The sequence below is a fragment of the Pungitius pungitius genome, chromosome 18 (assembly GCF_949316345.1).
Source record: "Pungitius pungitius chromosome 18, fPunPun2.1, whole genome shotgun sequence".
Lineage (NCBI taxonomy): Eukaryota > Metazoa > Chordata > Actinopteri > Perciformes > Gasterosteidae > Pungitius > Pungitius pungitius.
Window position 1 is genome coordinate 4,902,678 of NC_084917.1, and position 20,016 is coordinate 4,922,693.

Genomic DNA, 20,016 nt, shown 5'->3' on the forward strand with positions numbered 1-20,016 from the left:
TTAATGTAACATAACGGCATTTTTTCTTTTTAATAAACTGAATAATAATTATTCTGTGACATCACTACCGGGTAAAATGATTTCATTCACCGCCCATGCTTTTTGGCTTCGTGACTTTATCACTAGCAGGAAACTAAAAACATGGAAGCACACTTTTCTCCTGAGGGGGCGGGCCAACATCTGACGCTCCAATCACAGCCCCCGCGTTGCTGTCACGTGGCGGCCAGGTGTCCAATAGCGAGGCGCAGATTAAAGCCGTTTTGCCGCACCCAAAGCGGAGTGCTGGGCGGAGCGAGAGAGCGCAGAGAGATAAACCCACTCTGAGCTCACCGGGGAAGGGGATAAAGCCAGCGAAACCCACCGTCCCTCCTTCACCGAGCACTCGTTTCATATCCCACCACTCCATCGCTCAAAGGGTAAGAGTTTAAAACCGTCCACCATGTTGGCTTTCTACAGCGGTTTCTGTCCGATAAAACGAGCCATGTGTGTGTTTCGTCGCGTGCGCTTTCGCTTGTTTCTGTGCGAAATGTGTCGCGAGCGGCGGGCTGCACAGACGCAGATGTGCGCGTTTTCCTCCCAGTAAAAAGCACTTCTGCGTTTCAGTGTGATTTGCTTCAAAAGACTTCGCTTGAACTCGAGGTGGTTTCCCGTGTTGAACACTTAACAACAGCGTAGGGCAACACACTTTGTGTGTTTGTGCGCGCGCGCGCGTGTGTGTGTGTGTGTTTGGGTTCGGTTAGCTTGCTGCCCGAGCAGGCCTGTTGTTGCTGTATTCTTTTTGCATTTCTCATGCGCTCCAGTACCCGAAATAATTTGATGCATCTCTGGTTCGTTTCTTCATGCGGTGTGTTTGTGTGCATGTTTTTGTTTGTGTGTGTGTGTGTGTGTGTGTGTTTTTTAAAGCAGGATAGAGGTCTTTATTCAGCGATGATGGCGGAGCTTCCTGTTATTAAGATGGCACCGCGTTCCTGCAGAATAACACTCAAAAATGCACACTCACTTTGACAATCCTATGCACAGTGTGAGGTGAAGCACACACATTAAGGACTTGGTTAGTCGTGATATTTTTACAGGAGGAGATCATGCCACGTATTATTGAAATGCATCGAGCAAAACGTGATAGTTTAATGTCATAGCTAGAGATGTGGGTAAAAGCACAACCATAGTGCTGTGGTAATATGTTCTATATCAAGAAGTTGGTGTATTTTAATGCATCAAGCTATAGCCCTTCATAACATTAATGGAGACTTCATTGCCATTTTTATAACTAGAATAAAAAGTTCCCCTCTAACTTATCTGATTATTTGCTGCTTTTCTTCTGATTTGTTTGCAGTAGCAAACCGGATAATCTTCGAGTGTCTGACTGTTTCTCTGCCAAACGGTGTCACCCCAGGGCTTTAGTAACTTGTGATTTTTTTTTTTTTTAACCAGGTGACATCCCAAAAACATTCAAAAACCATTTGCACCACCAATTGTCCATCTGTCGTAGGATTGTCTGGGCTCATTGAAAGGTGATGATAACCTTGAGAACATAACCAACAACCCTCTGCTGTTGTCTTTCTAAAGTCAACGGAGCAGTCCCACCCCCCACCCCCTCCCCCCCTCGTACTGTATGAGGATTAGCAAACGGCCCACTTAAAGGGTCCGTGGGTGTGTGTTGAGGGACGGTATCTCCCTGGATTTGGTCATTCCGTTAAAATGAGTGAATCTCCCCAAAGAGGGATGTTGGCTCCGTCCGTCTGGCTCCATGTCGTCATAAACTACACTAATACACACATGCATACACACCCTCTGGAGATAGGGTGTTTGTTTTACTCCCACTCCCCACGCCCTCGACTGCAGTGCAGCTGAAAAATGTGTTCCTCATTTCAAGTCCACCGACTCTTATTTCACTCTTTCCTTCCTTCCTTCCTTCCTCCCCATATGTGATCACTTAGCCTTTTATTTCAAGGTAGCGATGAGCACACAGTCCCGCTTCATGCACGCCGCCGCGTCGGCCCGCAATCGCAGCGTACCGTGTGCTGTGCATGCGTTTGGTTTCGAATTTTACTCCAGGCTGGACTGGGCACTATGGAAACTGTACAGGGAGGGGTCTGTTGTTTCAGAGCGCAATCTTTCACCACGCTGTCCGACGTGTCATGTGACGGCCAGATAAAAGTCCCTGTAAACGTTTGGCCTTACCGTGGTAGTGTGCAGTGGATCATATCCCCCCCCCCCCGCAGTCAGTTCCCCCCTGAAATTTCATTTCAAGGGGGGAACTGACTGCTTCGCTAAGTTCACCAGCTGGTCGCTGACTGTGCCCTTTACTGCTATTTTGAACTTGTTACTGTGCTCTGGAGGAGAAACCTGCAGCAAAGATACAACCATGTAATTTGTTGCATACACTGAATGCATTGCTACAAGGCATAGTGGTCAGCCTGCAACACACACACACACACACACGATGTACAGCAGTTGCTAGTGAATTCTTGGTCCTCAGTAATGACAGGCATCCAACGCAGAGATATAAAGAGCCATAACGATGTGTTTTATTCACATGTCTCAACTGCTTCCATGAAACACCACACACACACACACACGCACACACTTGTCAAAAAAAGACCAGCAACATTTCTATTTTTTTTTATTTTAGCATAATTATTCACTGGCGAGGCCTCGAGTGGCATATATTTGGAATAAACTAAATGGATTCTTTTTTTTTATTTTTTCATGGAGCTTGTCCATACTGAAAAGATGTCTCTCTTTGGAAAAATATTATAATCAAATAAATCTGTATAGTTAAAGCATAACCCCCTCCACACACACACACACACACACACACACACACTTGGAGAGCAGCTAGCCTGGTGCTAATCCTCACATGTCATTCCAAGAAAAGAAATCCTATGGTCTCAGATCATGTGGAGCTTCTTGGATTACAAAGTATTTATGCTATTGTTTTGTTTATATTATGACATGCTGTTTCCTTACATTACATTTGTTGCAGTAGCAACTTAATACAGTTAATTGTTCCAATGACTAATCAAAACATCACCCTAGTTTTTCACACAAATGCAGATTGAGCCTATAGTGTACTGTGTGAATGTGATGCCTGATTCGTCATTCCGTTTTCCTGTTGCTTGGAGACGAGAAAAGACCTTGGATGAATCCTGTCCTACGATTTTTACACCTCCACGGTGAAAATGGAGCAGGAGACTCTTTCAATGTGCCACTGTTACATGTTCTGTGTATCAGATGCCATCTGCACACATGCACTTGATACAAGAGCTCAAACGCTGTCATTTTGCTCCAACCTTTGTCAAAGATGGAAGAAGGAACTCGCTGTATCAATAATTAGGCTTCTATTGTTTTTATTAGCAGTTTGTTTAACAATATTAATATATTTCCCTACTTCTGTATAAGCTTGCATTTTTTTTTTACTGATCCTGGCATGCAGCCATAGAGGTAATCAGGGGTCTCTCTCATTTCCTGTCACATGGTCTTCTTGCACATTGCTAAGAAATGGTCTCCCTGAACAGACTCCACTTTGAAACTTCCAAACAGGAACAATTTCTGTAAAGTCTTATTTCTGTCCTTTTTTCTCATTACACAAGTGTAGCTGGTTTATTTGGTTCCTATGAGCTGGTAACCTTGAGAGCGCTGCTTTTTATTAATGTATGTCCCATATGTGGATGTGTCATTATTCTAAAACAAAACGCATGTGGCTTTCACTTGAATACATACGTACTGTGAAGTGAGTAACAGTTTGAAGATGTGCGCCTCTTGACACCGACAGTCTGTGCAGCCTACAGCTCTTTTACATAACCGCGATCTTTAAAGGCTGTCCCTTGTTACCATGGTAATGTATTTTGGTTTCCATAGTGTTCTGCACTCTTAACGGCAGCGGAGGCTTGCCGTTCCCCGGCACCTACATAGCCCGATCCGAGGGGAGCGGGGGCGTCTGGTTGTGAGTTGAACATTGTGCGTGGATCGAGAGCGTCCTGCATCGACAGCCATCGTTATTGCTGCACTGTCCACCAGGAATAAACGGTGGTTTGTGTTTGTTTACACCACAGAGAGGTTGATGCTGGAATGGTGCCTAGTATTTCTTAACCCGGAGTCATTTAGCTGATTTGAAATGCTCCTGGAACAATGAGACCTCGGAACCCTCTTTGACCTTTTTTGTGCTTTGATTAATGTGACAGAGCAGCTATAGAGGTGATTTGTGCATAGCATTCGTGTGTGTCACTGTATTTCCCCCCCCCCCCCGCCGCTGCGCTTAACTGCATCATGCAGCAACGAGACTGTAGAGTCCTTTTAATTTGATCACTTCATCGAGGCGCCCCCCCCCCAGACCGATAGGTTTTTTGTTTCCTATAGATTCCGCTTGCAGCAAAGGCCAACATGAACAACAGACAGCGAACGCAGCACAATTGAGTCACGGCGAGGTTGATGGGATCGGACGAGCAGCCGAGGAGCATTAAGACCCATCTGGGTGTAAACCAGGCTGACGCGGGTCCGTCTTGGAAGGGCTGCAGAGGCTGAAGCATTGTAGCTTTGATTTGCAATACTGACCAACTCCGCCTGTATCTCATCAGTACAAACGGATCTTCTCTTTTTAAAATATATATATTTTTTAATCATTTATATAAGGCTATCATCTTTTTGCCGTTTTTACCTTTATGTGTACTGTGTTGATGCATTAACATCCTGGCCTAACTTGCCAAATTAGCAACAGCTACCATCCAACTGTTTTGAATGCAACAGAGCATCAATGTCTTTTTATGTGAAATGCATCACACTCCTTTGACGGTATTAGTAACTGGTAGCTGTAAAGAAACACCATTTCATTTAATGAGCAGATGAGGTGAGAATGGACAAAACAATAATTGGCCTACCATTAGCCTAACAACACAAAGGCCTTCATTGCAGCAGGTGACCCGAGATGTGAAAAGAAAAAAAAACAAGCGATGAAAGTGTGAGGGAACCGTGCCAGCTGTCAGCGTGATGCTGGAAGCTTCCTCTTCCGTCTGCAGTTGTCATGGTACTTTTTGGCTGAACATTTTCTATTGATGCCGTCTAATGGGCCCCACAGTCACCCATGCACACAGGCCCGTCTGTGTCCTTCACGGGCGGGGTTCGGGTAGCTGTGCCATGACTGACAGGCTGAGGCTGTTTATCCACACGGACGGACAGAAGAGCCGCCCCCTCCATCCTCTCCACGTCGCTTAATCCCTTCCTGTCGTCAGTGGAACTGTCGCGTGATAACGCCGATCTGACGACGGATTATTGGCAAACAGTAACCCGTCCATTGTAGCAATCTCTGATTCTTTTTGTCCCTAATATTCGTCACTCTTGCGGGCTTTGACTCCCCGTCGCCTCGGCGGTGGAGTGGTGCTGGGATTCCAGGAAGCATGTTATGGAAATCAATGAAAGCCCATCTCTGCTGGAGAAGTGGTCACATGGTTGTGACCGGAAGTGGGTAAAGAGTGTGGTCTTTGTGATCATCGTTGTTTTTGGTTCAACGACTGCAATGCTTGCTTCGCCGTTGAAACTGGTTCTCTTACTGTGAAATTTAATAAAATATCATAAATAAAATGTCTAATGCAGGCAGGGTGGTTTGTAGTATTTATCTGTTACAAAGGCTTTCAACTATTGCTATTTTACGCTGCATGACATTTGTGGTGTCGTTCTGCAAAGAAAAATGAGTTTAAGGACAATCCTCCCGCGTACGGAAAAACCCGTATCCAGTCGCTCATCCCTAGTTTCTTTTTTAAATTTGTATTTTATTTACAGGAGGCCAGCCCAGGATGAACGGCGACTCAGGTGCCGGCGTGGTGACCGCCCCCCCGCCCACCACGGCCCCCCACAAGGAGCGGTACTTTGACCGGGTGGATGAGAGCAGCCCGGAGTACCAGAGGGAGAGAAACATGGCGCCCGACCTGCGGCAGGACTTCAACATGATGGAGCAGAGGAAGAGGGTCTCCATGATACTGCAGAGCCCGGTCAGTGGCAACGGGCTCCTCCCTTTTCCTTCTTTTCTTGTGTAACGGCAGCAGCTTTCTCAGCATCACATGATGGATCCAGTATATTCTACTGTGAGCTCCACACAGAACAGCACTGTTTAAAGGCCCATTGTATGTGTGAGTAATGCAGTCTAATAAACAGTCTTGTATTAGCAGAGAGCTGGCCCTGTTATTTAGCTCAAAACTGCATCCTGCGCAATGGATTAAACTGATGAGTCAACCACTCCCTCTGACATTTAGAACAAAAAATGAAGGTGGGATGTATTTTTGGGTCTCCGGTGTAGCCAGTGGACATCCAGCTAAAGACTTCCAATTTAGGATCACAACACCTCTGATATAACAATCTGGTCCCGTAGCCTAAACGGTCTCAACAATAATAGTGTTATTTGTTATGTTACGCAGTGACTAAGAGCTCAGTTTTACTTGCAATTTTTTTCTTTCTCTTCCGTCCTTGTGTCTTCGTCATTGACCGGCAGGCTTTCTGCGACGAGCTGGAGACGATGATCCAGGATCAGCTGAAGAAGGGGAAGACGCCCACCAGCCTGCTGGCTCTGCAGCAGATCGCAGACTTCATGAGCAACAGCATGCCTTCCATGTATCCTGCTGCCCCACAGGGCGGCATGGCCTCGCTCAACATGAGTAAGTCGAGGAGAGAACCAGTGTGTGTGTGTGTGTCTGTGACTTTTTGACCTCGGGCTCGCTATGTCTGTGCTCACAATGAGTAATGCAGCGCATGCCAAAGGTAATTTCTGGACAAATAGTCCTATAATTGAATTAATCGGCTTGTTTGTTTTTTTTGCCGCTAGCGAGGAATCAGGGATGATTATTTAGTATAGAGCTCTTTATTTGAACCGCTTTGTTCCCTCTGTTACGCTGGAGCCTTTTCCCTTTGTGCCGTCCTGTCTGACCGCGTCTCCTCCCCTCAGGTTTGGGTATGGTGACTCCAGTGAACGATCTGCGCGGCTCGGACTCCATTTCCTATGACAAGGGCGAGAAGCAGCATCGCTGCAAGCTGGCCGCCTTTTATCGCCTCGCCGACCTGTTCGGCTGGTCCGAGCTCATATTCAACCACCTCACGGCAAGTTCTTTCTTTGTCCTGCAACCCGAAAGTTCTGATCCGGCTCTTGTGCGTCCAGTGAAGATGTGTCCACATCGGGTCTGACTAACACAAATTGCACAAAACGCATGATTTTAATATGGCTGACTTCTGGTCCTTTTTAGGTAAAGGTGAATTCTGACGAGGACCGCTTCCTTATCATCCCTTTTGGCCTCCTGTACAGCGAAGTCACTGCTTCCAGTCTGGTGAGGATGTTTCCTGATCTCTATTAGTTCTTCTGCTTTTCTGATGTGATGTATCACATATCTGGTACTTCTCCACTTGGATCACTACGCGTTGAAACGAGTGCTGATTCGTAGCTAAAGTCTTTATTGATATTACCGCTGTCCAGGTGAAGGTCAACCTTCAGGGTGAGATCGTGGACCGGGGAAGCACCAACCTCGGGGTCAACCTGGCCGGCTTCAACCTCCACAGCGCCATCTACGCCGCGCGGCCCGACGTCAAGTGCGTCGTGCACATACACACAGCTGCGGGTGCTGCGGTAAGGACCCAGCCCCCCTTCTCGTTTACTCACCCAGACGGGGACACTGATGTCTCATGCGTTGTTCGGTTGCAGGTGTCGGCCATGAAATGCGGCCTGTTGCCCATCTCACCCGAGGCCCTGTCCCTGGGTGAGGTGACCTACCACGACTACCACGGCATATTGGTGGATGAGGACGAAAACGTCATCATCAAGAGGGACATCGGACCTACTAGCAAGGTAACAACGGCGCAGCGTGGAAAGCGGAATAAAGATAAACGTTGCATCTGCACCGCTGTTCGTTGGAGCCGATGGTCATATGGAAACTACCAAATCCTTTATGTATGTTTAATAACTTTTGTCCCTGTCTTTTAAGGTGCTCATCCTCAGAAACCATGGCCTGGTGTCTGTAGGTGCCACCGTGGAGGAAGCTTTCTATTACATGCACAATCTGGTGACCGCCTGTGAGATCCAGGTAGGACGCACACACAGATTTCCTCTTCTGAAAAGTATCATTGACTTACTCTCATTGTGGTGTGATGCATAGAACGGTTTATTTTGTATACATATGGTGGTAAATATATGTCTGTCTGCATTTTTCATATTGCCTCCCCACATTTGTGTATGTGTTCATCTTTTCCTTGTTTGTCCACATTTTCTTTTCTTTCTGTGTTTTCTTTTCTTTCTTTTTGTTATTCCCTCTCGACCCCCTAATTCTTTCAGGTGAGAACACTGGCCAGCGCTGGAGGGCCAGACAATCTGGTGTTGTTGGACCCAAAGAAATACAAGGCCCGCTCGCGGGTCCCAGAGCCCCCGAGCGACGGGTCGTCCACACACCCCAAGTGGCAAGTCGGGGAGCAGGAGTTTGAGGCCTTCATGAGAATGCTCGACAACTTGGTAACCACAGAGAAGAATGGCGTGTGTTATCTCTTTCTTTAAATGGAGCCCAGTTTCATTAACAACTCCTCCCCTCCCCTCCCCTCTTCCTGTATCCCAGGGCTACAGGACTGGCTACCCGTACCGCTGCCCGGCACTGCGCGACAAAGCTAAAAAGTACAGTGACGCAGAGAGCGCTGCCCCCGGCGGCCACTCGTACGGGGAGGACAGCGACTCAGGCGCTCGCTCCCCGCTGAAACAGAGCTTCCAGCGCGGCCAGCGTGACAAGACCCGCTGGGTCAATGCCGGCAGCCGGCCCGACGAGCCCTGCGAGGACGGGCCGGACGGCGCCGGCAGCCCCAAGTCGAAGCCTAAGGTGTGGACGAACATAACACACGATCACGTGAAACCCTTGCTGCAGTCTCTCTCGTCTGGTGTCTGCGTGCCAAGCTGTATAACCAACTGCTTGGTCTGTGCCTACCTTATTGTTCATAGTAAAGATTTGACCGCTACCGTGTTGGTGGAAAGGGGGGCGGGGGGGGTGGTGGTCGGCATCTTGATGTTCAGGGGAGAGAGAGAGAGAGAGAGGAGTCAAAAGCGTAGTGCAGAGCTAAAACTGTTGTTTCTATGTAACTGCTATACGAGGTCCGGTGATGTCACCGTGCGGCCTTTTCGGGGCCTCGCTTTAGGCGTCACGATTTCAAGTGTCCTGTCAACCCAACTATTCTAACCCGCTCTGCTAATTAGCTCGTTGAGTATTTGTCTCCTCCTGCGTCATGATGCCGGGCCTGCCCCCCTCCCCCGTCTCCCCGCCCCATGCATGCCCCACTGCATGTGTATTAGTGAAATGCGTTGTTGGGTGTTGATGTTTTTCCCCAGAGGAGCGAGCGGCAGGCGTGTGGCCCGAGTCAAGTGGGCGGTGCAACGTGCGGTGACCTCGCCGCCGACCACGCTTTAGCTAAACGCCCCCACGGCAGCCCTCTTTGTTTTGTCTTTGCATCTTGAAGTTAGCTTTTGTCTTTTTAGCCACGTTGCTTGAATACAAGCAATTGGAAAGAATGTGCCAAAGTACGGCGAGATTTGATTATAAATTTGTATTTATACATTTTCAGCATATAAAGGAGGGAGGTGGCATGTCTCAAAAAAAATCTTTAATCTTAATATTAATGTCCTAAAAAATATGAAGATTTGATGAGAAAAAGAAATTCCCGCGCAAAAGAGTTAAGCGGCCTGCTTTTTGTTTTGATATTTTCCTCACATGTTCAACTGCACCCAGTTGTGCTTCTGTTGCCGCTACGTTAATTTTCTGGTTTCAGTTTTGTTCTGGAACTCGAGTCCTGCATGAGTGGAATTGTTTTGGAGAAAAAAGAACCAAGATTTAAGGCAATTTGACCTGACTTTTAAATCGATTATCTCCTGTTGGGAAAGTAGGAAATGTTGTGTTGTGAGACTCTCTCTCAGTGAGTATATCACATTTACATGTTCATCCCATACTCAAACAACCCAACCCAGCTACTTCCATCCAGAGCCACCACACCCCCCACCCCCACCTCTCATTGAGTGCCTGGTTTGGCGGCTTACCAGCCAACCTCAAAACTACGCCTGCGCTTTCCCTCTGCGAATTACATGCCTACTTTTAACAAAATGTTAGACTAAAATATTTTGCATGAACGCTGAAGATTTTTTTTGAATGTTTCCACGCTGCTCATTCAGTTTGGTGCAAAAAAGAAAATTAATAGACCTTTTTTTATTTATTTATTTTGCCCACCAATCAAGCTGAGCATTACCAGGTTAAGGGAAACCAGTAGAAAAGTCAATGGGGTATTTCTTTCTATTCATCTGGACAATTAAGAAGGTCCCATCCCCTGCAGGAAAGATCCCCCCCCCCCCCCCCCCCCCCTTCGGGTGTGTTTCTCTGTTGTCGCTCTTGTCCTCGTTGTTGTGTATCGGCCTGGGAAAAGACTTTGGTGATGCCAGCTCACCTCTCACTGCCACTCTCGCTTCGTAAGCCAGCCTCATTCATCCGTCACCCCCCCCACCACACCCCACACTTCTCCCTCCCTCAACCCCCTTTACCCATTTTTTATTTCTGTGGTGTTCTCGCTTGATTCTTCAGTGTGCTCCTTCTGTTTTGGGGTTTCTAATGGTACATCAATGATGATGAAAAAAGGTTTGCACTAGAATAAATCCGCCCTCATCCCCCTCAAAAACGCTGTAGAAACCATTTTAGGGATGTCTCCTATATGCAAACTTGACTGTTCTTTAAGTAGGCTCGACTCCTAATGGATGAACATTTTATTTAACAGAATACCGCAAACAATGACAACACTGTGACAGTATAAATCTATTGCGTATCTACACACGTCTCTGTCATGCTTACGGGGGCATACCTTTAGTTTTCTAGAAAAGTCCTCGCTAAAGATCACACAGAAAGAATTGTATTAATCCTGAATGAGGATGTGGTGCATTGAGACGTTTAGTCCCCATTTGAGCCCCACAGTGACGAGTCAACATGATATCTCTGGTTGATGAGTAGGCCTCAGAGAGGCAGTGACGTAGAACAGTCCCTCACTGAATTTAGTGAAAACTATCATCATTGGTTCACTTCAAACCTTTTTTTTTATTTTTTTTTACAGCCATCCAACTTTGTTGATTTCAGTTCAGCATGATTCTTGTTTTGTGAAGCCTCTCAATTTTTTTCTAAATAAATTTAAGTTCTTGGGTTTTCAATTGATTTCCGTATGTGCCGCTTTAGTAATGTTTTAACACTTAACCTGGTGTTTACAGTGGACAAACGAAGACGGACTGCGCCAGGCTGCCGTAGCCAATCAGTTCATCCCGATGAACACAAACCCAAAAGATGTCCTGGAAATGAGGAATAAGGTATCACATTTCATTTTTTTTTTTTACTGCCTTTATAAGAAAAAAGACTATTTGATGTTTTTGCACCACTGTATTTTTACGTTGTTTTTTTAAATTAGATCCGAGAGCAGAACCTGCAGGACATAAAGACAGCCGGGCCTCAGTCCCAGGTTCTGTGCACCGGCTCCGTAGTGGAACGTAACTTCAACCAGGTCAGTTTGTAAATTCTGCACTTGAAAACCTTGCCGCTGACCTGGAGTTAAACACCAGCCTCTTGTATTTGATTTTAAAATACATTACATTTTAAATCCACCGCACTGCTGGAATGTGTAAAGTTCAGGTCAGGAGTCAGCCCTTAAACCAAAACCCGGAAAGTAACTCTTGTGCTCAAAGTTGTCCGCTCAGCCTCTTGAGGGAGCGATTTTTCCCTGCTAATAATGGAGAGCGAAACATGTTTTCCGAGCACGGAGTGGCTTTGTAACGTCTCATTATCCTTTGACCACAGAGATCAATCTGGCAGGTGAGTAGTGTTTGAGAGAGCTAACCTCGGTCAGCTCTCCAAACCTCCCAACTCGGGTTGTGTCCCATGATCACGCGCGCTTTGTTTTCTCTCCATCTTTCCTTTGGAGTTGGGTGTTTTTTTTGCCTTTTTAGTTTATGGTTGATGACGATATCCGGCTGAGCATTTGCAGACTGGTCCCTCGCAACTATTTAAGATGATCCCCACTCCAGACTTACTTTTATTTCTATGCATGCAGAGGAGAGCGACAGAAAAAATGGCTTGTAATTTTCCTCTTGAGTTCAGTTTGCACGGTGCGCTCTCCGTTTGCTGAGCGGCAGCGTTAGCGCACGACATGGGCAACGCCAAACACAGCTGTTGTATGCTTTCAAGGGCCCGAGCAGTCCTTGACGCGCTTTTATTCTGTTGAGACTGAGAACACCCCCTCCCCCCCCCCCCCCCCCCCCACCCCTGTGTGGACCGTTTGTCTTCACAATGCATGGCCTTGGCTGTTTGTTCCATCACCGCTGCGCTCGCCGCGGCCCCACATCACGCATCCGCCGCTCTCTGCGTGCACGTCCAAAACTTGTGTGCATGTCCCATCTGGTATGTGTGTATGCAGAGGTGGGAAGTAACTAATCAAAACAAAGAGAACTTAATTATTGACACTTCTTTCATCAAGATGTGTCCCAGCTGCTGGTTGCAACTACCTCTTTGAAAGGAGCACACTTGCATATATTTTTATACGTATAACCGAGACAGATGATGCTATGCATTCACTTTCCTAAAAAGGGATCGCTCTCTACTGGGAAATTTCAAAGTGAGGTGTCTCTGTACCGTTTCCTGAAGGTCTGCCTACATTCATGCCTGTCTGACCGACTGCTGATTTGAGCGTGCTGGTGTTTTAAGAGCTTTAAGAGCTGGGTTGTGCCCCCCCCTCCCCCCCTCTTCCTCCTTCCCCCCCCCCCCACTCACTGGGTTTACCATTGCAGGACGCCCCTCTGTCTGACTGTACAGACACTATTGAAGGCCTCGATGTGTCCGAGGGGTCCTATAGTCCTGCTAGATCAATTAGAAAGGTACTGCTCCAGTCACCTTTACTTCACATCTTCCCCCCCCCCCCCCCCCCAATGACATCTCTCTGAGCCTCAGACAGACACCCGATATCCGGGCCTGTGCCGATGGCGTCGATAATCGTGCTAGAACGGTGCCATTTGTGTATTGTGTTGCTTGTGTATCTTTTTGGTCATGGAGCGAACCGTTTCCTGCGTGCCCGGTGATCTGGATCGAGTCGGCTGGAGCTCTTCTGTGCTTTGCTTTTTATGTCTAAGCCGTCTGTTGTATGAAACAAAACCACAAACAATTTCCACCTAATAATAAGGAGAAGTAACGTGTTTTTACTTTTGAAATTGCCCCATTGGCGCTAACTTGTGCTCTGAAGACAACCGTTTACTCGCCTATGGCTGAAACTCTCGCTCATGCTGCTCGACAGTTATGAGTCTCTAATCTGATAATGCCGCTCAAGCAACATCTTTTGCCACCGCTTGACTCTACGGCTCTTATTTCACTTATGGGATCCTTGTGTATTCTCTCTCTCTGCCCTGTGTGTCCTGAAGGGGGAGCTAGTGACCGCGTCCAAAGCCATCATCGAAAAGGAGTACCAGCCGAAGGTCATCGTCAGCAAGCAGGGTCCCAACCCCTTCAACAAACTCACCGACCAGGAGCTGGACGAGTACCGAAAGGAGGTGGAGCAGAAGCAGAAAGGGCCCGAAGGTGAATCTAAATCTAGTGTAGAGAACGATGAATGGGGGAGAAAAAAGAGAAACCTTTTTTCTATCCTGTTGACTTGTTGAAGTGGTGCAGACCCTCCTTCTGTAGTCAGCCCCCCCCCCCCCCCCCCCCCCCCCCCCCAATTAACTCTTGTTAGTCCTCACAGGAAGTAAGGATTGAGTAGAGGTCACCTGAGCTGTAATGTGTTTTCAAGTTATTTGCAGCTATTGTGAACCAATCAAAGGATGCTTTCCATGAAAGAATATTTAAGTTTCCTGCAAAAGCTTGAATGCTCGAACGTCCGGTTGGTGACGTTGCGCACATGCGCGTGACTTCACAGTAGCAGACCGCAGTGAGGCGGGGGCGGCCTCCAGCGTACCCAGTGCCGCGCTGCTGCGGGGGGGCGGGGCCTCCGTCGGCCCGCTTCCACGGCCCGCGACTGACTCGCCCGGTTTAGAGAGGGCCCCGTCCATGACCGCCACGGGCCCCTCGCCCCTCGTCCTCGCCGGCGGGGGGGCGGGGCCGAGCGCAGGCGGCGCAGACTCTGCCGATGATGTTTTTTCCCCGCACAAGGAGTTCCACTGCGCCGTGCTGAGAGCCCTCAGCAAGGAGCCCTCGGCGGCGGGTCAGGCTCCAGGTACGCCCCATGAAGCGGCGCCGCGCCCCTAAAAAGAAATCTGGCCCCGCCGCTTCCCCCCCACCTCTCCCTCCCCGATGCTCAGCCCTGGTCAGTCTCAATCCGCACCCCGCTGCACTGGGAGAGGTTTTGGGATCCCAGCCTGCAGTCATTGTGGTTTTTTTTTTTTTTTTTTTTTTTTGCATCCTCTCAACTTCACAGTTCAGTCCTTGGAAGCCTTTCGCTTGACTACTTCCCTCATCCCCTTCTCTCGGATGCTTTGTGCCAAGGCATCAGAAAACCTTCTGCAATTTGATTGGACGCGGAGCTGAGTAGAGATGATATGTGAGGTGTTTATTTTTCATTTTTATTTGAAGCCATCCCCTCTTTAAGGGCGTTCTCGACTCAAGTCTAAAAAGTGCTTTTAGTGTTCCGCTTACCTTTTTATTGTCTGAGCTCAGCCATCCAATCAGAGCATCCCACGACTCTTCCCGCTCACCTGTCCTGGATACATCTCTGTGGTTGTGTCCCCCCCCCCCTCCCCCCCGTGCCTCTGAATGATCAAACTAATGGTTCTCTTATCGTTGACTTTGCAGTGGGTTTTCTTCCCCTTGTGCTGTCCTGTTGTCTTTCTCTTTGTGATCTGCAAATACTTCTCTTTGGTGACTTGAATGACCTCGAGTACGTCACTAAATGAGCATTTGTTTCTTGCTGTTTTTTTTTCATTTCCGCGGATTTTCATCCAGACGTGGAGCCGCTCGTAGGGGCCGAGGAGGAAGAAGAGCCCCAAAGCCAGAAACCCACCACCACGCCACCCAGCACCCCCGTCAGAGCAGAGGAAGGTAGGCTGGCCTGACGCACTCCACACAACCGGTCCTGCCTGCTTCGGCATGGGTTTTCTCCAGTCCTCCTGCTGGGTTTTGGGGTTTCTCCAGGGTCTCCGGAGGCTCCTGCCCGTCCACCCGCCTCTGTCTTGGGGTGTGTTCATGTTGTGGTCTTTAATAATAATAATAATAATAATAATACTACTACTACTACAGCTGCTATGCTGTGGTTTCTGTAATAACAGGCCAAGAGGTTGTGATTATTTAACCAGGTTGGTCTTATGAGGAAATTGACTGTTATTCAGTCCCCACATAACGTAAAGGCAGGAAGGAAAAGGTTTGGAAAGACAATGACTGGCTTGTCTTTTTTTTTTTTTTTTTTTTCTCCCTCTTGGTCCTTATTACTATTGGATTACACCTATAGCCGAACTGGCTGTGACACTTTGAAGATTACAACTTAAATTTACAAACAATAATTGGCCTTATTCCAGTCAAATGTATTTTATGAGCTACTTTGAGTGAGGGAGGAGGATGAGTAGCTTTAGGAACAGGTGTAATCTAATACCTGAATTGTTGTATAACATATTTCTCGATGTTCAGTATCTCCTCTACCCCTTCACTTCCATTCTCCATCGTTTTGGGGTCTACTAAGAATGGTTTCCCAACCATTCTTTTTAGGATTGGTGTTTTATTTTCTCCTCCTATTTCACATTTTTTAATTTTTTTTTTTTTTAATTTAACACTGTGCCTGTGGTTTGATCTGCATAGACATGTGTTTCTACTTGTGCTTTTTCTTCTTTGTGGCTGCGATTACAATCAGGAGATGGAAATACAAAAGAGTACCTGTTGCCCTAGTAAGTACGTACTGTTCCACCTCCTAATTACCCATCACACACCCATACCAGTGTTTGATCATCTCCCCTCAATCTCCTAGTTTTTTTTTCCTCTGCATGGCTTCACTAGTCGAGCTGTGATCTGAACTGAACTAACCCGTTTGAACTCCTCTGACTCTCTTTCTTGGTGTTGATGGGTGTTATTTCGGAGCGCCTCCTTCTCTTGGAATTAAACTCAATTCACACTTTCACGGTTCTGTCGCAAAGTAAAACCTTGCACAAATTATAGAAAGAAATGTTTCTTTACAACCTCATTACAGGTTGGTAATATTCTAATATCTGTTAAAAGCCTTTTGCCCAAATGATAACGTCCAAAAACAAAGTGGAGGATGTTCTGGAAGTAAACCTCACCAAATCTTTTTTATGTTTGATAACCTCTTTTTGTTCCTGCCAGTTACTCACTGTCCGAATAACCAACCTCTCTTGCACATCTACACATGTTATCAATGTTATATGCACTGTTGTTTTTGTTTTTTTTGTCTTCACGGAGAAAGGAAAAACCAGGTAACGTGTTGAATGTGTTTGTGTTGCAGACGACGAGTGCTTTACCAGGTACATCCGTGCTTTATTTGGGTGTGGCTGACCAACCAGACTTGCTGCTGCGTCTCCCTCTTTAGCTTCAAGGGAGGGTGTGGCCCGGTGCTGTGTGTGTGTGTGTGTGTGTGTGTGTGTGTGTGTGTGTGTGTGTGTGTGTGTGTGTGCGCGTGTGTGTGCGCCCCCGTCTCTGTTCTGACGGGCACAAGAGAAGTGACGTGAAGAGATTTTGGATTTCTTGGCTTGATGGCTTTTCTATCTGAACTCTCTGGTGACGGTTTCAGACAGAACAGAGCTTTGTTTTTGCCTGCAAATTCTTTTGTATTTTAAGTTTTGGCTCCATGAATTGGTTCAGTCTACTTCTGAAAGTCTACAAAACGGTGAATTTTCAGTCCTTAGATACTGCTGTGAAAACAAGACCAGAGGGAACGTCTCTACAGAGGTTTTGTACTCCCATCAACTGATTAACCAAGTCCTAATTTATGTTCTAATTAATACACATTTCTCTGTTTAAATGAAGCGCCCCCCCCCCCCCCCCCCCAGTTGCTTATCCTTAAAGAGGATGATACTGTGGTGTCATGTAAGCGGGAGCGCCCTGGTTTGGTGGCGGTCAGTTTAAATGCCTGGTGGGGTTTATTTTATCCGTGTGGTTGTGGATCTTGTGGGAATGTTGCCTTTTTAAAATTCTACATGCACCTTAAAGACAGTCAGTGCTTTAAATGCGTCAATCGATCCGCTGTTGTTTACTAACGAGGCCGAGTTGTGTGACCAGTGAAAGCGGAGAAAGCCCGTGGATTTAACCGCTCAGCGTGCTCTGAAGTTTGTCAGCGCTGCTCCCATCAGTCTGCCAGCAGAGACCAATAACCCCCCCCACCTCCCCCGTCTCCCCTCTCACCTCCTCCAAACAGAGTCCCTGCCAGAGCAGACCTATAAGGACGAGAGCGACCCCGCCACCCTGAGGCAGACCCTTCCCGACTTGACACCCGACGACCCCTCCGACGCCCCGGCCCTTCCCGCCGAGGAATCCGCCCCCGCCGGCGCCGACGCGGCCGAGGGGGGGGAGGAGCCCGCCGGCGACCAGGAGGGCGAGGAGTCTCCCAGCAAATCCCCCTCCAAAAAGAAAAAGAAGTTCCGCACCCCTTCCTTCCTGAAGAAAAACAAGAAAAAGACTGGCGAGTCGTAGACGGCGGGCGGTCGGATGGGTCCTCGCGGCGGCCTCGGCCTCCTTTTTTCAGTTTTGCTTTTTGTCCCTTCGAGCAAAGCCACCGCACAGTTATGCTTTTATTTCTATTTTTTTTGTTGTTTTTGATATAATTTGTCGTTGGCTTATTAACCCGTTTCCTCGTTAGTGCGTGCCAATTTTGTATACAGTGTAAAAATAATGGATTGCATAAAGGTTTTTAATTATTAGCTTCTTTTTTTTAAGTTGTGAGTGAGCGATGCATTCTGTCTTCTTCACTCTATTTGGCCTTTGATGCATGTCCACACACTAATGTGAGGTTTTAGGCTTTTATGAAAAACTGTTGTAACCACTAGAATGTAATGGATTGTATCAAAAATGTGTCTTTTAAAAAACATTGAATGCTGAAAGATTAAGCTTGTACTCATTTTACAAATTGAATAGAGCTCATTTTACCACTGAAGCTGTGCAGCCATGTAAGACATAACATGAGCTGAGGAGAACTACATTTGGGAAACTTTCAGTTGATGATTTATGGAAATTGCACTCGTACAAACCCATATTAATATTGACTTAATCAAATATTTTGATTAAACCATCATCAATCAAATATTTTGATTAAACCATCATCAATCTAAATCTTTTCAATTCACCTTTTTACGTTAACTCAAAAGCATTTAACAGCCTTAAAGCACTCCACAATATACCTGGAAGTTAAGTCATTCATGTGATGTAGAAGTTGGGTTTAATATCTCACAAACCCAGATGAACTGCTCCGAACCTGATGATGTTTAAACGGATTTTGAGCTCTGATCCCAGCAAAGGGAGATTTATCCCAGGAGACTGGACAAAGCATTGTGCTTTTTTTTAAAATGAGTATTCCAAGGGTTAATAGGACATTTTGTACTGGCGTGGTTCAAAGGAAGTAATGTGAGGAAAAACATTTTTTTTAATTATATATCTTTTTGCCTGGCTTTGTTTGCCACATGCTATCTCACCATCTCCTTGAAAGATGGAAATACTACAAATTATGAAATACTTTTTCTTTTCTTTTTTTTTAAACTTATTTCTCACAAAGTAGCTGAAGCCATGATAGTTTTACTTTGAGAGAGCACTGTAAGCCTCCTTTTTTCTGTTCAATGAGAACTCGTAACACACATGATCTTAAACACAGATGCTGCAGTTACAGAACATGTAAAGTACGTCTGGTCCAAAAGCTGCAACTAACAACGTGTGAAACTGCCCTCTGAGCGAGTAGTCCTTTGAATACCTGTTTGTTGCAGTAAAGACTCAAAGTACACTGGAGAAACTTTATTTAGAAATCATTTTGTCGATAAAGGAGCTGTGCTTAATCCTGCGGGTAATTCCACGAAGGCCGACTCCATGCGACGCTAACTTGTGTTGGTTCATTTTGTTTTAGTAAGCGCTCAGTCATCAGACCATCCAACATGCGGTGACCCAAAAGACGCTTCATCTAATCCGAGACGCTCGATAAGCCTTCGTTCACAGCAGATGGCAAATCTTCATCGATCCGTGCAAGCTGGAGAGATCTAACTCTGAAGGACTGCATGTAGAGTGCTTAGAGCGTGCACTGTCCATTAAACGACTAACTACCCTCTTTATTTGAATTTTTTTTTTTAGCTTCAGTGTGCTTATAATATTTTAGTCCCTTTTATAGTTTTTTCGCAGCTATTATGGAATTGTATTCTGTCTAATCTTCCAATTAATGTGTCTCAGAATTATATCGACTACAGATTTACCACTTCCACCTGTTTTCTCATGGTCCTGCCTCTTTTACAACCATGAATAAAAGGAAAACACTTACCTTGGTGTGTGATTGTAGTTATTTAAGTAATATCTGCAGTGTAAATAGTATAGGAAGAAACTTTAAACACTTGATCAGAGCTGCCTGAGGCACTTTGGTTAATAACAATCATGTTTTGTAAAATATTAACAGACTTTGAGAAGATGAGAACTGCTTAAACCACATTTTTGTATAAATTATCAAACCACATAGACAAGCCGAATCGTTTGTTAGCGTAAATATTGTATGATCATTTTAGTCCAGCTCAGTAACTGTTCAAAGATCTCTTAACATTTGCAATACTAACAATCAGGATTATGATTTTGGCATATGTTCTCTTTTAGGACTTTTGAAATGTCAGGTCAATCAATCTAATCGTGCGATATTTCGTTTGAACCTAAAGTGTGTTCACCAAAGTCAGTGGGACTAATTCTCCGTGCGTGACAGATTAAAATCCAATCCATCGCGACAGGACACCTACAGATACTATTCCAAAAAGTTTGATAAGACATTCAAATTAATAATTCTCAGTGTTTTGTGTGTAAACTACTCTACACACGCGCTCTTATTTTGAAG

At 46.2% G+C, this 20,016-nt stretch overlaps 1 protein-coding gene across 10 annotated transcripts; it reads left to right on the forward strand.

Annotated features, from left to right (window-relative positions):
• The first annotated feature begins 275 nt into the window (after positions 1–275).
• Positions 276–19,460, forward strand: add1 (adducin 1 (alpha)). 10 transcript variants are annotated; one of them, XM_037484245.2, is made up of 18 exons: positions 276–416; positions 5,776–5,984; positions 6,482–6,644; positions 6,932–7,083; positions 7,227–7,307; positions 7,454–7,603; positions 7,679–7,822; positions 7,959–8,057; positions 8,306–8,479; positions 8,580–8,927; positions 11,246–11,341; positions 11,440–11,532; positions 11,826–11,840; positions 12,812–12,898; positions 13,436–13,592; positions 14,952–15,047; positions 16,456–16,474; positions 17,365–17,528. In XM_037484245.2, exons 2-18 carry the CDS (start codon positions 5,790–5,792, stop codon positions 17,387–17,389), a joined length of 2,094 nt encoding a protein of 697 aa, XP_037340142.1. In that variant the 5' UTR covers positions 276–416; positions 5,776–5,789; the 3' UTR covers positions 17,390–17,528. The 10 variants fall into 10 exon arrangements, with proteins under 10 accessions (XP_037340142.1, XP_037340144.1, XP_037340143.1 ...); XM_037484247.2 differs by lacking the exon at positions 16,456–16,474 and adding an exon at positions 15,850–15,883 and having other exon boundaries at positions 17,365–17,506; XM_037484246.2 differs by lacking the exon at positions 16,456–16,474 and adding an exon at positions 15,850–15,887 and having other exon boundaries at positions 17,365–17,505.
• Positions 19,461–20,016: the final 556 nt, after the last annotated feature.

Bases quoted from the DNA above. Each gene is read 5' to 3' on its own strand.
- add1 (XM_037484240.2), top strand. From the start codon at position 5,790: ATGAACGGCGACTCAGGTGCCGGCGTGGTGACCGCCCCCCCGCCCACC. The intron at 7,823-7,958 runs GTAACAACGGCG...CTGTCTTTTAAG, and splicing joins ACATCGGACCTACTAGCAAG to GTGCTCATCCTCAGAAACCA. The intron at 15,048-17,364 runs GTAGGCTGGCCT...TCCTCCAAACAG, and splicing joins CCCCGTCAGAGCAGAGGAAG to AGTCCCTGCCAGAGCAGACC.